We start from the raw sequence: 18192 nt of genomic DNA, 5'->3' as shown, positions 1-18192 counted from the left end.
AATATTGGGCCACGGGGCGGTGTGGTTGATTGGTGCGGGTGTCCCAGAGATGTTCCCTAAAGCGCTCTGCTAGGAAGCGCCCAGTCTCCCCAATGTAGAGGAGACCACATCTGGAGCAATGGATACAATAAATGATATTAGTGGATGTGCAAGTAAAACTTTGATGGATGTGGAAGGCTCCTTTAGGGCCTTGGATAGAGGTGAGTCTGTACGGGTAGGTCAGATTTCTCTCCCCAGAGCTGAGGATGAGACCAGTTTTATAGTAATGCTGCACAATAAGGCTGATTAAGAAATGGGAAACTACAATGTATCTGGAAATGGAGTCATCTAGTTACAAGGATGCTAATTGGAATACAGTTATCAGATGAATGTCCTGCACCTTCAAACAGTGCAACATCCTGACAGTATTGATGGTTCCATTCCTCTTCACAGGTAGGTGGTAATGTCTCCTTTGAAGTGGTGAGGTGCTTCCATTGTCCTGTTCCTGGAGCATATCCTTATTGGTGCCTCTCTGTCTGACCTACTCTTTGTGTGGTTTTGGTATTGCTGGATTGTGAAACTGCCCTTGGGGCTTTGAGATATCTGTGGTGCTCTGTCGCTGTTAGCGAGCTTAAAGTGCATTATCTTGTCTGTGTGGGTTGTCTGATTTGGCTTGTGAGTCTGCTTGGGAATTCTGGGTATTTTTGGTACAGTTTTTGGCCAATTTTGCTTTTGTGGGGCTATCGTGGGTTAGCAGATCTTTTCCCACACCCACCATTTTGAGTTTTTAGGAGTCCCAATGTTTTGTCCTTTATGATTTTTTTCTTTTCCAATTTCATCAATATCTATATTTTTCTTTAACAGTGGCTCCTGGCAATGGCTGAGCGGATGTGTCTCTTTGAAATCATCATTTATAGTCACCAGTCAGATCAAGCAATGTGTGAAAATCTGGCACTATTCATCTGAGGCAGAAGGAGGTGTGGGGAACGTTGGCATTGTCGTTGCATTTTGCCTTGGAAAATCAGTGTTCTGGAATTGTAGCTCATGGTGCTCACTCTGATATCCAGTCAAGATCATCCTGACACACTATGTGATGCACTGGAAATCAAGCCCCAGTATTGCTGAAATTAACACAAATTGCAAAGGTTACGTCAAATCCTCCAAAGTCCCCATTTGACCTGACTGACAAACTCAGTTTAAAAGAAAATAGCAGGTTTCTGTACTTAACAAGAAAATCACTGTTTATAGTCATGATTTGGAGCTGCCGGTGGTGGACTGGGATGTACAAAGTTAAAAATCACACAACACCAGGTTATAGTCCAACAGGTTTAATTGGAAGCACACTAGCTTTCGGAGCGACAATCACCTGATGAAGGAGCGATGCTCCGAAAGCTAATGTGCTTCCAATTAAACCTGTTGGACTATAACCTGGTGTTGTGTGATTTTTAACTGTTTATGGTGGACAACTTGTCTTTAGTGGTGATTAAGGTATATGAATTACAAATATAGAGCTTTAAATCTTAAACCTCACCCCTTCTTACATTCCCCTCCATAAACAGACACACAAAGATAGACAAGATATGGATATTAAAGGTGGAAAAGGAGAAAAGATGATCAGGACAGCACAGTTCAGCAGTACCAGTCTAGATTACTGGATTCAATGAGTTACTTTCTTTCTCTTGCTTTCAATTCCTTTTTAGTTCTTTGCTGTTGACATAAGGTTGTTTACACAGCAATGCCGTCTTTCATTCAGTGATTAAGAATACGTCTTCTTTCACTTTGAAGGCATTTAGTTCCCTTCAGCTGGAGATTTGTAGAGACAGGTAAGTGGAAGGCAGCAAGCTATTACTGAAGAATTTCTATGACCTCCAAACAGGAGAGAGTGAGAAGGAGGCAGATTTTCTGACAGTTTTTCTCTTTAAGTGGTTCTCTACTGCACTGGCCCCAAACACCGTGATCACCTGGTCAGGAGCCAATTACAAACTCTTCCCCCTTGGCTTAGAATCCGTCAACACTGTGAGTCTGCTTTTTTCTCTGCTTGATCCAGGGGAAAGCAGTACTGTGTACAACTCACACTGTGTTCCATTAAGCATGATTTTTTTTAAAAAAGTGCAGCCATCTTTTTACACATTCTCCTTGATTTAATGCTGAGAATATCAAATTTGCACAACGTTCTGTGTACTCATCTCTGTTCTGAAAGGGTGACCCCTAATTTTAAAACCATGAGCCCAAGCTGATTCACAAGAGAAAACACAATTATATTTGGTACAGCCGACACCTCCCAGTATGTTTTTGCACTGCTGGTAAACTTTATAATGCCAATGCCCATTGTCCAAAACTAAAGGGAGTGGAAAGGTGTTGTCTTTACACCAGTTTTGTAAGAGTGTGAGTTTCATTGCTTTGGGTTGTGAGACTGAGCGAAAGGAGTTCCAATCCCCTGATCTCTCAATGAGCCTTCACGTGTTTGCAAGGCACTGTGGGAAGTGTGAGGCACCACTGATCCGCTCCATGTGCACTGGAGCCAGGCACATTGCACTGGGACTGATGGAAATAGGTATTAACTGTTCCTCTCTTTGTTTAGGTGGATCCTGGTGCAGCAGACAAAAAGCAACACAGGGGTAAGTTTAATCCAGGAGCAAAGATGTTTGTGAGTTCAGTGAGTCAGAGAGTAGATGGTCCTCATTTGGGATGGAGGGAAATTCCATTGGAGCAGCTTCCCCCAGAATGCACATTCTTAATTGAATCAGGATGTTGAGTATTATCTAGTTAACCAGTCATCAGACCAGACCCAGGCCCATTTCCATTCACACTTATTTATCTGCCTCATTGGGTTGTCTCTGTCTTTATTTGAAACCCCCTCTCTTCCGGCTTTATCTTAGTTATTCTCCTCAAACTCACTCATCGCTGCATTTAAACTTAAGAGAGCACTAGCAGATAACTCAGGAGATTGCTAAAGATAAAAAGGCAGAGTTCATAATATTCAGAACACCGTGGATAAATTGTTACCACAGATAGAAATGCGTGTGTCAGAGATAATTGACATGACAGAGAGATGGTTGCAAGGTGGGCAGGGCTGGGCCCTCGATTTGGGGCAATATTTGACATTCAAAAAGACAGGAGGCTAAGAAAAGGTGGTGGGGCAAGTCTCTTAATTAAGCATGTAATTGTTATTGTAATAAGAATGAACCTTAGTTTGCATCCAATTCCATTCTTACTTCATTCTTACTCTCTATTTAACTCCCTCAATATCAGGAAATATTCCTCAGTAGCAGCCCTGAACCCCAGCATTTACTTTGGTTGTATCTGTGGGCCTTTGGCCTGCATCACTTTCAGACTTATAAACATATGAATAAAGAAATTAGAAGCAAAACTAGGCTGTTCAGTCCTTCGGGCCTACCCCATACAACAAGAGCACAGCCAATTTGTTTGTTTTTTGAATTCCACATTTCCACCTTCCTCTGATAACCCTTGATTCCACTCCTAAACGAACCTATCAACATCCACCTCAAAAATATTATATGACCACACTTCCATCGCCTTTGAATGCTAAGGATTCCAAATTTGTGCAACCCTCTGAGAGAGAGAAAATAATGTCCCCAACTCTTCTGAAAGAGTGACCCCTAATGTTAAAACCATGAGCCCTGACTCTGTACTGATATAGAAGAGAAAACATGCTTTCCATGTCAATTGCTGATTTATTCATTTATATTTAGTACAGCCAACACCTCCCAATGTGCTTTTGCACGCCAATAAACCTTACAATGTTGATAAAACCCCTACAGTCTCTTCAGGAAAATTCCTTCACCAAATTCCACACTTGGCTCACTTCTGCAGTATCCCTCCTTCCCCTGTGCATCCAATTCCCACTCTGAACCAAACTCCCAATATGCTCACTCAATCATTGTCTCACTCAGGAGAAATCTCAGTGATGCGTTAGTTCATGAATAGGGATCAAGACTCTGATCATCCTCCATGGCCCTTTGACAAGCTCTCTCTACAACTGCCTGAGAGTATGGCAATGTTCAGACATTCAGACAAAGCACTTTGTCCTCAGCTTTTACGAGCAGTGTCTTTTTTTTTATCAGGGTTGGCCCCCAATCGCACGAGGAAGAATATGAGGAAGCTGACACCCTATGCCCACCTCACCATGAAGAAACCGATCAAAGCTCCTTCTGGTAAGTTCCATCCTGCATTCCTGAGGAAGATTCCATCCTTCTGATGCAAGCTGAACCAGGAATTGTCACGCACCTCCCTTCCAAAGCCACACCAGGAGTTACTTCATGTTTCCTACAAAGAATCCTGCAAAGCTCTTCAAGCTGCTGTCTTACCATTCCGTTGCACCCAGAGTGAGAAAGGCCCAGGGCCTGTGATTCATCAGCTGCATCCATCACACACTTCTCCCACCCCCAATCAATCTCTTCCATCTGCAATATTTCCACAAGGAATTGCTCAAAAGGGGCAAAAGGGCACAAAACATTTCTAACATTTGCAACAATCCTTCTCTATGATTGCTTGAGGAAGTGTGGATTTCTGGAGACTCCAGGGAATCCCTGGAGAATTGGCAACCCCAAAGCCCTCCCTGACCCTATTGACAACCCCAAAGCCCTCCCTGACCCTATTGCTAATTTGCTCAGCTTCCAACCTGACTTTCACACAACGGAAAGGTATCAGATGGAAACTGCAGCTGGGAAATGTAATCATTTTGGATCAGTTATTCCTTGGTACGGATACTATTTTGGGTATGGGTGGCATCTCTGTTATTTGCATATACACTTCTCGGTTGCAGACAGTCCAGAGGCCACCGCGTTAAGGACATTAATATGGATGCCACTTTGTTGAGGGCTGTCAAATAGATGCCATTTTGAAAAGATGCTTTCGCTTTTGTGAAAATGTTTGTATGAACACCTTTATGGTGAAGACATTGGCATGATGGTTAGGGGGCATTAGTGTGGGTATGTTTGGTGCAGTAAGTGTATTAGTAAGGTTATATCGCACTGAATCCAGGGGTAGCTAGCCAATTGGATACAAAATAGGCTTGAAGATAGGAGACAGAGGGTGGTGGTAGAGAGTTGTTTTTCAGACTGGAGACCTGTGACCAGCAGTGTGCCACAAGGATCAGTGCTGGGTCCACAGTTTTTTGTCATTTATATAAATGATTTGGATGTTAATATAGGAAGCCTAGTTCGTAAGTTTGGAAATAAAACCAAAATAGGCAATGTAGTGGTCAGTGAAGAAGGTATCCCAGAGGTCAATGGGATCTTGATCAGATGGGCCAATGGGCCAAGGAGTGGCAGACTGAGTTTAATTTCAATACATGTGAGGTGTTACATTTTGGTAAGGTAAACTAGGGCACGGCATATACAGTTAATGGTATGGTCTTGGAGGGTGTTCTCAAACAAAGAGACCTGGCATTGTAGGTGTATAGTTCCTTGAAAATGAAGTTGTGGGTAGACAGTGTGGTGAAGGAGGCATTTGGCAAGCTTGCCTTCATTAGTCAGAACATTATAGAACATAGAACATTACAGTGCAGTACAGGCCCTACGGCCCTCAATGTTGCGCCGACCTGTGAAACTAACCTGAAGCCCATCTAACCTACACTATTCCATTCTCATCCATATGTCAATCCAATGACCATTTAAATGCCCTTAAAGTTGGCGAGTCTACTGTTGCAGGCAGGGCTTTCCACGCCCCTACTACTCTGAGTTAAAAAACTACCTCTAACATCTGTCCTATATATATCACCCCTCAATTTAAAGCTATGTCCCCTCATCGCCATTCGAGGAAAAAGGCTCTCACATCAACCCGATCTAACCCTCTGATTATCTTATATGTCTCAATTAAGTCACCTCTCAACCATCTTCTCTATAATGAAAACAGCCTCAAAGTCCCTCCGGCTTTCCTCATATGACGTTCCCTCTACACCAGGGAACATCCCAGTAAGTCACCTCTGAATCCTTTCCAAAGCTTCCACATCCTTCCTATAATGCGGTGACCAGAACTGTAAGCAATACTCCAAGTGCAGCTGCACCAGACTTTTGTACAGCTGCAGCATGACCTCATAGCCCCAAAACTCAATCCCTCTACCAAGAAAAGCTAACATACCGTATGCCTTCTTAACAGCCCTATCAACCTGGGTGGCAACTCAGGGATCTATATACGTGAACACTGAGATCCTCTGTTCATCTACACTACCAAGAATCTTACCATTAGCCCAGTACTCTTTATTCCTGTTGCTCCTTCCAAAGTGAATCAACTCTCATGTTTCCACATTAAACTACATTAGCCACCTCTCAGCCCAGCTCTGCAGCTTATCTATGTCCCTCTGTAACCTACAACATCCTTCATCACTATCCACAACTCCACCGACCTTAGTGTCATCTGCAAATTTACCAACCCATCCTTCTGACCCCTCATTCAGGTCATTTATAAAAATGACAAACAGCAGTGACCCCAAAACAGATCCTTGCAATACCCCACTAGTAACTGAACTCCAGGATGAACATTTCCCATCAACCACCACCCTCTGTCTTCTTTCAGCTTGCTAATTGCTCATCTAAACCACTAAATCACCCTCAATCCCATGCCTCCATATTTTGTGCAATATCCTACTGTGAGGAACCTTATAAATTGCCTTACCGAAGTCCATGTACCATTTTACCCTCATCTATCTGTTTGGTCGCCTTCTCAAAGGGCTCAATAAGGTTTGTGAGGCATGACCTACCCTTCACAAAACCGTGCTGACTATCCCTAATCAACTTATCCCTTTCTAGATGATTATAAATCCTCTCTCTTATAATCCATTCCAACACTTTACCCACAACCGAAGTAAGACTCACTAGTCTATAATTTCCAGGGTTGTCTCTACTCCCCTTCTTGAACACGAGAACAATGTTTACTATCCTCCAGTCTTCTGGCACTATTCCTGTTGACAATGATGACATAAAGATCAATGCCAAAGGCTCGGCAATCTCCTCCCTTGCTTCCCAGAGAATCCTAAGGTAAATCCTATCCGGCCCAGGGGACCTATCTATTTTTACACTTTCTAGAATTGCTGACACCTCCTCCTTGTGAACCTCAATCCCATCTAGTCTAGGAGCCTGTATTACCCTCGACAATATCGTCATTTTCCAGTGTGAATACTGACGAAAAATATTTATTTAGCGCTTCCCCTATCTCCTCTGACTGCATACACAACTTCCTACTACTTTCCTTGATTGGCCCTAATCTTACTCTAGTCATTCTTTTATTCCTGATATGCCTATAGAAAGCCTTAGGGATTCCCTTGATCCTATCTGCCAACAACTTCTCATGTTCCCTCCTGGCTTGGCTTAGCTCTCTCGTTAAGTCTTTCCCTGTGAACTTGTAACTCTCACTCGCCCTAACTGAGACTTTACATCTCATCCGAACATAAGCTTCCTTCTTCCTCTTGACAAGAGATTCAACTTTTTAAGTAAACCGCGGCTCCCTTGCTCCAACTACTTCCTCCATGCCTGACAGGTACAGGTAGGCAACCCTTTATCTGAAATCCCAAAATCCAGAAAGCTCCAAAGTCCGAAGGTTCTTTTGTGAAGTTTTTTTTTATCATTCACAAGGTTGTTTGGCATGCAAACAGTTAACACAAGTTGGCACCCACTCGATGCGTGTCACTTAGATGTGACATGAGCTGGGGTTCTTGGCCCAGCACTGGCGGGCCTCAATTCTGTCTCAAGTACCATTTTACTCAGTGAGTCTGCTCCTCAAGTAAGGTTTTTTAAAATTTCCCCATCAAACTTTCACTTATTCTGAAATTTGAGAAGTTCTGAATTCTGAAGACCAGCTGGCCCTGAGCATTTTGGATACATACGTTTCAAGGACACATAGTAGCTGATCCTTGAAAATGCTCCACATTTCAACTGTGTCTATCCCCTGCAGTTTCCTTTCCCATCCTACGCATCCTAAAACTTGCCTAATCGCATCGTAATTGCCTTTCCCCCAACTCTTGCCCTGCGGTATATACCTACCCTTTTCCATCGCTAAAGTAAACAAAAAAAGAGTTGTGGTCACTATCACCATTGAGTATAGAAGTTGGAACATCATGACACTGGGGAGGCCATTTTAGAATACTGCACCCTTATGTAGGCCAACAAGGGGCGAAGCCACATTAGATTTGGTACTGGGTAATGAGCCCGGCCAGGTGTTAGACTTGGAAGTACGTGAGCACTTTGGTGATAGCGATCACAATTCTGGTATGTTTAATTTAGTGATAGAAAGGGATAGGTGTATACCACTGGGCAAGAGTTACAGCTGGGGGAAAGGCAATTATGATGTGATTAGGCAAGTTTTAAGAAGCATAGGGTGGGGAAGGAAACTGCAGAGGATGGGCACATTAGAAATGTGTAGCTTATTCGAGGAAAAGCTCCTGAGTGTCCTAGATAAGTATGTACCTGTCAGGCAGGGAGGAAGCTGTAGAGTGCAGGAGCTATGGTTTACGAAGGAAGTGGAATATCTGGTCAGGAGGAAGAAGAACGCTTATGTTAGGATGAGATGTGAAGGCTCAGTTAGGGCACTTGAGGGTTACAAGGTAGCCAGGATAGACCTAAAGAGAGAGCTCAGAAGAGCCAGGAGGAGACATGTGACGTTGTTGGCGGATAGGATCAGGGAAAACCCTAAGGCTTTCTATAGGTATTTAAGGAATAAAAGAATGACGAGAGTAAGATTAGGGCCAATCAAGGATAGTAGTGGGAAGTTGTTTGTGGAGTCAGAGGAGATAGGGGAAGCACTAAATGAATATTTTTCGACAGTATTCACTCTAGAAAACGACAATGTTGTCGAGGAGATTATTGACATACAGGCCGCTAGACTGGGGGTGGGATTGAGGTTCACAAGGAAGAGGTATTAGAAATCCTGCAGTGTGTGAAAATAGATAAGTCCCCTGGGCCGGATGGGATTTATCCTAGGATCCTCTGGGAAGCCAGGGAGGAAATAGCCGAGCCTTTGGCATTGATCTTTAAATCGTCATTGCCTACAGGAATAATGCCAGAAGACTGGAGGATAGCAAATGTGGTTCCCCTGTTCAAGAAGGGGAGTACAGACAATCCTGGTAATTATAGACCAGTGAGCCTTACTTCAGTTGTTGGTAAAGTGTTGGAAAAGGTTATAAGAGATAGGATTTATAATCATCCAGAAAAGAATAATTTGATTAGGGATAGTCAGCACGGTTTTGTGAAGGGTAGGTCGTGCCTCACAAACCTTATTGAGTTCTTTGAGAAGGTGACCAAACAGGTAGATGAGTGTAAACCGGTTAATGTGATGTATATGGATTTCAGCAAGGCGTTCGATAAGGTTCCCCACAGTAGGCTATTGTACAAAATGCGGAGGAATGGGATTATGGGAGATATAGCAGTTTGGATCAGTTGGCTTGCTGAAAGAAGACAGAGGGTGGTGGTTGATGGGAAATGTTCATCCTGGAGTCCAGTTACTAGTGGTGTACCGCAAGGGTCGGTGTTGGGTCCACTGCATTTTGTCATTTTTATAAACGACCTGAATGAGGGCGTAGAAGGGTGGGTTAGTAAATTCACAGACGACACTAAGGTCAGTGGAGTTGTGGATAGTGATGAAGGATGTTGTAGGTTACAGAGGGACATAGGTAAGCTGCAGAGCTGTGCTGAAAGGTGGCAAATGTAGTTTAATGCGGAAACACGAGAGTTGATTCACTTTGGAAGGAGCAACAGGAATAAAGAGTACTGGGCTAATGGTAAGATTCTTGGTAGTGTAGATGAGCAGAGAGATCTCAATGTCCAGGTACACAGATCCTTGAAAGTTGCCACCCAGGTTGACAGGGTTGTTAAGAAGGCATACAGTGTTTTAGCTTTTATTAATACAGGGATCGAGTTCCGGAACCAGGAGGTTATGCTACAGCTGTACAAAACTCTGGTGCGGCCACACTTGGAGTATCGTGTACAGTTCTGGTCACCGCATTATAAGAAGGATGTGGAAGCTTTGGAAAGGGTGCAGAGGAGATTTACTCGGATGTTGCCTGGTATGGAGGGGAAGTCTTACGAGGAAAGGCTGAGGGACTTGAGGCTTTTTTTGTTGGAGAGAAGAAGGTTGAGAGGTGACTTAATAGAGACATATAAGATAATCAGAGGGTTAGATAGGGTGGACAGGGAGAGCCTTTTTCCAAGTATGGTGACGGCAAGCACGAGGGGGCATAGCTTTAAATTGAGGAGTGATAGATATAGGACAGATGTCAGAGGTAGTTTCTTTACTCAGAGAGTAGTAAGGGTATGGAATGCTTTGCCTGCAATGGTAGCAGATTCACCAACTTTAAGTACACTTAAGTCGTCATTGGACAAGCATATGGACGTACATGGAATAGTGTAGGTTAGATGGGCTTCAGATTGGTATGACTGGTCGGCGCAACATCGAGAGCCGAAGGGCCTGTACTGCGCCATAATGTTCTATGTTCTATGGGAAGTGTTATGGACCAGGCCAGACCTCCTCAACACATTTCTAAAAGGTAGCCCAGACCCAAACTTTGTTCGTAGTTTTAGGCAGATGTAACATGGATATTCCAGGACTGATGCAACTGGTCAGACCACTCAATTTCAAACAAAACAGAATTTATTTGCAGACTACCAAATGAAACATGAACAAAAAAGAATGGAATATAGAATAACTTAACCTATCTGACAACCCAACCAACTCTATTGTAACTCAACAATGCTGTTCCAATTTCCTACATCATCCCCATAAACACACCCCTTGGCAACAAAGGTAAATTCAAACCCAGGTTCTTAGGAGAGATGTCAGAGAGAGAGAGAGAGAGGGAGGGAGGGAGAGGGAGGGAGAGAGAGAGGATTAGCAGGGATTATTGCTGAAATATGGGTTTAGAAAAGATTTACAAGGATGTTGCCATGAATGGATGGTTTGACTTATAGGGAGAGGGGGTTTACTAACCACGAGTTGTTTTCCCTGTAGCTTCAGATGCTGATGGGTGACCTTGTCGAGGTTTATAAAATCATGAGGGGTATGGATAGAGTGAACAGACAAGGTCTTCTTCCGAGGGTAGGAGAGGGCATTGGTTTAAGATGAGAGGGGGATAAGTTTAAAAAGGACCTGAGAGGTAACATTTTCATGCAGAGGGCAGTGTGAGTATGGAACGAGCTGCCAGAGGAAGTGTTGGAGGCTGGTGCAATAGCAACATTTAGAAGACATCTGTAGGCATATTTGAACAGGAAGAGTTTAGAGGGATATGGTCCAAATGCTGGCAAATGGGATGAGGTCAGGTTGGGATGTCTAGTCAGCGTGGACAAGTTGGGCAGAAGGGTCTGTTTCTGAGTTGTGTGACTCTGTGATTCCATGACTGTAGGTGTATTCAGAGAAGAAATGGTCTGATAACATGTGTCACTGCTAGCATTCACACTTCTCTCATTTATTGTGAGACAAATCAGATACAAAATAGAAGTCAAAGCTGTGGAGAAAATAGGAGAAACAGCGGTTGGGAAACAATAGGAAGCAATTCCGCGGGGCAGAATTAATCTGCATTCAGAGAGGCAGGGATTAATCAGGAATAGGCAGCATGGTTTTGTTCAGGGGAGGTCATGTCTGACCAACTTGATTGAAGAGGTAACCCAGGTAGGGAGATGAAGGTGATGCTTTCGATGGAATTTACTTTGACCTCCCATGTGGGAGACTGTTAGCAAAGGTAAGAGTCCATGGGATCCAGGGAAGGATGACACATCATTTGAGTGGCAGGTAGCATAGGGTGACGGTTGAGGAGTGTTTTTGTGTCTGGAAATCTGTGTCCAGTGGGGCCCTTGCTGTTTGTGGTTTGTATAAATGACTTAGACTTGAATGTGATTCAATCAGTGAGTTCACAGATGATATAAAAATTGATGGAGTACTAACTGATTGAGATAGATTTAGATTACTTACAGTTTGGACACAGGCCTTTCGGCCCAACAAGTCCACACCAACCCTCCGAAAAGCAACCCACCCAGACCCATTCCCCTACATTTTACCCCTTCACCTAACACTGTGGGCAATTTAACATGGCCAATTCACCTGACCAGCACACTTTTGGACTGTGGGAGGAAACCGGAGCACCCAGAGGAGGAGGAGAAGAATAACCTGAGACTACAAGGCAGGGTGATACAGATAGGGTGGCTAGGTGGGCTGAACGGTGGCAATTGGAATTCAGTCTGGATAAGTGTGACATGATGCACTTAGGCAGGACAAACAAGGTATGGGAATACATGATAGGACCATGGAAAGCCCAGAGGATCAAGGAGACCTTGGTATGCCTGCAGACCCTTAAGATATCAGGACAAGTGAATAAAGTGGTTGAATGGGATACTTGCCTTTATTAGTCAAGGCATAGAATTTAGGAGCAGGGAGGCTATGCTGGAACTGTATGAAATGCTGATTAGGCCACAGCTGGACTACTGTGTGCAGTTCTGGAATCCATATTGGAGAAGGGATGTGATAGCAGTGCGGAGGAAATTTACCAGAATATTTCCTGGGCTGGAGTGTTTCAGTTATGAAGAGAGCTTGGACAGACTGGTATTAGTTTTTCTTAAAGCAGTGGCGAATGAGAGGGGGTATGATTGCGATGTTTAAAATTAAGATGGACATGTACAAGAAGATGCTTCTCCATCTGGGGGAGGGATCAGTGACCAGGGGACACAGCTTTAAGGTGGGGGCAGAGATTTTAGAGATGTGAGGGAAATCTTCTTCACACAGAAGCTGGGTGAAAATCTGCAACTGACTGCCTGTGAGACCGGTGGAGGCAGAAATCCTCGTCAACATTTCAGAAGTATTTAGATGTGCACTTGCAAACTCCGGGCTAAATTCTGGAAAATGGGATTATAATAGTTAGATGGTTGTTTTTGTGTGGCACAGACTTGATGGGCAAAGGGCCTCTTTCTGTGCTGTAGATCTCTATGACTGCATAATTGAGGAAGTTATGGATGCCATTGGTGAGACTGTATCTGGAGTATGTGTGCAGTACTGGATGTTTTCTGTAAAGAAAAATCAAATGCATTGGAAGCAATTCAGAGATGGTTTACCAAGCCTGAGACCCAGATGTATGGGTTATCTTATAAGAAAAGGTTGGACGGGCTTTGCTTGTTGCTGCTGGAGTTTATAAGTGTAAGTGAGGATTTGATTGAAAAATATATAAACATTGTGGGGGGAAGTGGGTGTGGGTGTGTGCATGACAAGAGATGTTGTTATGATCCTGCTGTCAATGCTAGCCAGGTCAGAAGCCAAAGTGAAACCTGGCTTGTGAGTTCTAAAACTATTTTTCTCATGTTTAATCATGGAGGTCACTTTCATAAGAGTCATGATTTGGAGGCTGATAGCTAAGTTCGGTACCCATAGGGAGGGCCTCGACCAGGACCTTGGGTTCATGTCACATTACAGGTGATCACCATTGCACTACACACACACACACACACAGATATTCCTACACACACACGCACACTCTCACATGCACACGGACACAGATACACACAGACACGCACACAGACACCCACACACTTTCTCACACTCACAACCCCCACCCCAGACAGACACACACACACACAGACAAAGACCCACATGCACACATATATATTGTGTGTAGTGAATTTTTTTGGTACAAAGTTATATTGCACTTTGCTCAAAAACCACATAGATTCATGCCGAGCTCTGAGCTCAAAAACTGCATGATTTTATGTAAAACTGTTATTTCACTTTTTAGATTGGAATCAATCTAAACATCAGGTCATAGACAGAGAACACAGGGGGCTAACACCTTCAACATATTGTCTATGCTTCCAATTAAACCTGTTGGACTATAACCTGGTGTTGTGTGATTTTTAACTTTCATAAGAGGCTGTCAATGTACTTTAACACCAGCAAGGATTATGGGAGATGAAAGTGGACAACACAGCTGTTACTGTTGGCGCAGGTAGGGAGGTGGCCTGGGTGAGTGAATAGACAAAGTAGAGAGCACACAGGGTCATAGGTTAGGTTGGATGACAGCGAGCGAGGGAAGATGTAGCAAGCTTTAGTTAGAACATGAGGCTTGGTGGTAGGTGGGTTCGGTAGCAGAGATAGAGTGAGTGTGAGATTTCAGAGAGAACTCAGCGGCAATTGCACCGGTGAGGTGGGGAGGGTCATTGACCTTCTTTCCCCATTGCTGGGAATTCCTTCAGATTGACCTGGGTGGCATCCTCAGACCATGGCCACCACAGCTGGTACTGAGCGAGGAGAAAGTCCCATCTGTGTATTAGCCCATCTGGCAGTAGCTCCAGAGAGAGCATCAATTCATAGAATCCCTACAGTGTGGAAACAGGACCTTCAGCCAACAAGTCCACACCAACCCTCTAAAGAGTATCCCACCCATATCCATTCCCCAATACTCTTTATTTACCCCTGACTAATGCACCTGACCTACACATCCCTAATCACTATGGGGCAATTTAGCATGGCCAATTCACCTACCCTGCACATCCTTGTGATTGTGGGAGGAAACCAGAGCACTTGGAGGAAACCCACGCCTTGGGGAGAATGTGCAAACTCCACACAGACAGTTGCCCGAGGCTGGAATCGAACCCGGGTCCCTGCAGCTGTGAGGCAGCAGTGCTGACTACCGTGCCACCGGCTGCTTTATCCAGCTCCAGACTGACAGTGCTTGTTTGGGGGAACAATGGACTTTTAAAGATAGCTTAGGCACCAGGAATGCTAATGAATTCCTGAATATCCTGGCAGTGGTGAATTGTTGCAGGAATGGCATCTTGTTAGATGGGGTGCAAATCGGATGTACGGGGTGTGGGAGGTAGTTAATGAGGTGAATTTAGTAAAGTACGGTGAGAAAACATCACTCAGCCTCACACTGACAAACGATCCAAAACACTCGACATCAGTCACACTTGGCCAAAGTTAAAGGAAGGTTGAGCCCATTGAACTATTTGACCCAGTCAGGGGCATATTTTACATTGTTGAACCCTGTATCTATGAATGAAATATTTTAAAAATGAAACATGGCTAATAAAATAGTACTTGCCTTCCAATCTCTGTGTCTCCTTGTCCTCAACTCTCCTTCCCCTCAACCCTGTCTCTCCGTTACCTTTACCCCCATGACCTGACCACCTCACTCTTTGCCCTTCCTTTCCTCCACACTTCCCAATCCTGCCTGCCTTAGACCATCCTTCTCCCCGACGTTCCTTCTCCCAACAAGTTGGGGAGAGGGAGTTTATAAAGTTATTTAACGAGATTGTGTGCGCCTCTGGCTGGGCCAGTCTTTATTGCCCATTTCTAGTTTCCCCTTGAGAAGGTATTGGTGAGCTTCCTTCTTGAGGCGCTGCAGTCCGTATGCTATAAGTTGACCCTGCAGGAGAGAATTCCGGGATTTTGACAACAATATATTTTCAAAACAAAATAGCGACTGGTTTGGAGAGTAACTCGCAGGTGGTGGCATTCTTATGTATCTGCTGCCCTTGTGCATCTAGATGAAAATGGCTGTGGGTTTGGAAGGTGCTGTCAAAGGATTCTTGGTGAGTCATTGGAAAGCACCTTGTGAACATTTTCAGGATGGCAATCTGTAACTATACAAGGCACTAGTTTGACCACTAGAGTACCATAAATGATCTCGGACCACTTACTAAGAAAAGATACACTGGCATTGGAGGCAGTCAACAAACGGTTCACTCAGACTCCTGAATGGTATGTCACCTCCCAGGAACATGGGTCAGGGATGTCTCAGATTGGCAGCAGGACATTCTGAACGGGGAGCGTGAACAGCCAGCTGTTGCAGTGCATATAGGCATCACTGAGAGAGATAATAAATGGGATGAGGTCCCACAAGCTGAATTTAGGGAGTTAGGAGCCAAGTTAAAAAGTAGGACTTAAGAGGTAGTAATCTCAGGATTGCTATCAGTACCCCGTGCTAGTTAGAGTAGAAATGAAAGAATGAGTGACTTGAGAGATGGTGCAGGAGGGAGGGATTCAGATTTTTGGGACATGGGGACAGGTTCTGGGGGTATGGGACTATTACAAAATGGATGGTCTACCCCTGGGCCAGACTGGCACCAATGTCTTTGGGAGTGCTTTTGCTAATGCTGTTGGGGAAGGTTTAAACTAACACGGCAGGGGGATGGGAACCAAATGAGGCTAGACGACAGTAAGGAAGCAGATAATAAAGCCTATAAGGAACTAGATAATAAAGTCAGTGTGACTAAGGGGCACAGTAGGCAGGGAGCAGATGATGAACACCGAGGGACTGGTAGTCTGAGGTGCGTTTGTTGTACTGTGAGAAGTGTAGTAGGTAAGGCAGATGAATGTACGGCTTGGATTAGTACCTGGGAGTATGATGTTATTGCTATTAATGAGACTTGGTTGAGGGAAGGGCATGGTTAGCAATTAAACATCCCAGGATATAGATGCTTCAGGTGGGATACAGAGGGAGATAAAAGGGGTGGAGGAGTTGCATTACTGGTCAGAGGGGATATCACAGCTGTGATCTGAGTTCTGTACATCCACTGGGTTCCCATTATCCACAGCATGTGTAATTTCCTCAAAGAACTCCAAAACGAATTGGTAAGTACAATTTTCATTTCACAAATCCTTGTTGACTCTGCTTGAGTTTAATTAAGTGCGCTGCTGTAATGTCTTTAATAATAGTATCTGTCATGGCGGCACGGTGGCTCAGTGGTTGGCACTGCTGCCTCACGCTACCAGAGTCCCAGGTTAGATTCCTGCCTCGGGTGACTGTCTGTGTGGAGTTTGCACATTCTCCCTGTGTCTGCGTGGATTTCCTCCGGGTGCTCCGGTTTCCTCCCACAGTCCAAAGATGCGCAGGCCAGGTGAATTGGCCAAGCTAAATTGCCCGTAGTGTTGGGTGCATTAGTCATAGGGAAATGGGTCTGGGTGGGTTACTCTTCAGAGGGTCGGTGTGGACTGGTTGGGCTGAAGGGCCTGTTTCCACACTGCAGCGAATCTAATCTGGGCGGCACGGTGGCACAGTGTTGGATTGGCCATGCTAAATTGCCTGTAGTGTTAGGTAAGGGGTAAATGTAGGAGAATGGGTCTGGGTGGGTTACGTTTCGGCGGGTCGGTGTGGACTTGTTGGGCCGAAGGGCCTGTTTCCACACTGTAAGTAATCTAATCTAATCTAAAAAAAAGTAATCTAATCTAATCATAGGGAAAATGGTAGAAGCTGAATTAACTGCCTTCTCATTTTCAGCCTTCTTTTAGTTACATTAGCTATCTTCCAATGGAGTAGAGCCTTCTTCACACAAGGGAAATCGAGAAAATTAAAACCGATGCATCAACTATTTCTTTTAAGACCCCAGAATGAGGTCTAACAGCAGCTGGGAGTTGTCAGCTCCAACAATATGCTTTACTCATCTTTGTAATTTTCATGAGTACCTCCCTTCTACTTTCTGATTTACAGCCATTTTTGGGGTGACACAGTGGCACACGGGTTAGGACTACTGCCTCACTGCACCAGGGGCCCAGTTTCCATCATCCCCCAGGCAATTGTCAGTGTGGAAATTGCACGTTCTCCCCGTGTCTATGTGGTGTTTGACCGGGTGCTCCAGTTTCCTCCCACAGCGCAAAGATGTGCGGGTTAGGTGGATTGGCCATGGGGAATGCAGGATTACAGAAATGTGGTGGGTGTGGATGGGATGCTTTTTGGAGGGTCAGTGTGGGTTCGATGGGCTTTATGGCCTGCTTCCACTCTGTAGCGATTGTATAATTCTATGAATTTTATTTGTATCCTTTACATTCCATTGGGGGTCCGGTAGCTCAATCATTGGATTGTGATGCAGAGTGACACCAGCAGAATGGGTTTAGTTCCTGCACTGGCTGAAGTTACCAATGAAGGACCCTCCTCCTCAACCTTTCTCTCCATTCCTGAGGTGCTCGCTCTCTCTCCCTATCTCTATCTCTCTCCCCCTCTCTCTCACTCTCTCCCTATCTCTCTCTCTCTCTCCCCCTCTCTCTCACTCTCTCCCTATCTCTCTCACTCTCTCCCTCACACTCTCTCTCTCTCGCTCTTCCCCTCTCCCCCATCTCTCTCTCTCTCTCTCAGTGCCAGAGCTGACACCAAAAAACCCAGGCACACAGCTCCAGCCGAACAAAGACATTCCGAGGAAAACACAGAGATTCTGGGCCAGAGAGAGTGAGCAGCAGGGGGCGCCATTGTAATAGAGACAGAATGAGAGAGAGGGAGAGAGTTGGAGA

At 44.6% G+C, this 18192-nt stretch overlaps 1 protein-coding gene across 3 annotated transcripts in view; it reads left to right on the top strand.

Annotated features, from left to right (window-relative positions):
- The window catches only part of tnfsf11 (TNF superfamily member 11), a 73150-nt gene that overhangs the window by 32796 nt on the left and 22162 nt on the right, over nt 1-18192 (top strand). For all 3 annotated transcript variants that reach the window (XM_043694428.1, XM_043694426.1, XM_043694427.1), the window contains exons 3-4: nt 2561-2597; nt 4065-4154. In XM_043694428.1, coding sequence (XP_043550363.1) covers nt 2561-2597; nt 4065-4154 — 127 coding nt within the window. The remainder of the gene's footprint in view (nt 1-2560; nt 2598-4064; nt 4155-18192) is intronic.

The sequence above is a fragment of the Chiloscyllium plagiosum genome, chromosome 7 (assembly GCF_004010195.1).
Source record: "Chiloscyllium plagiosum isolate BGI_BamShark_2017 chromosome 7, ASM401019v2, whole genome shotgun sequence".
NCBI lineage: Eukaryota > Metazoa > Chordata > Chondrichthyes > Orectolobiformes > Hemiscylliidae > Chiloscyllium > Chiloscyllium plagiosum.
The sequence above is the reverse complement of the archived record's forward strand: the minus strand, read 5'-3'. Positions and strand labels throughout refer to the sequence as shown.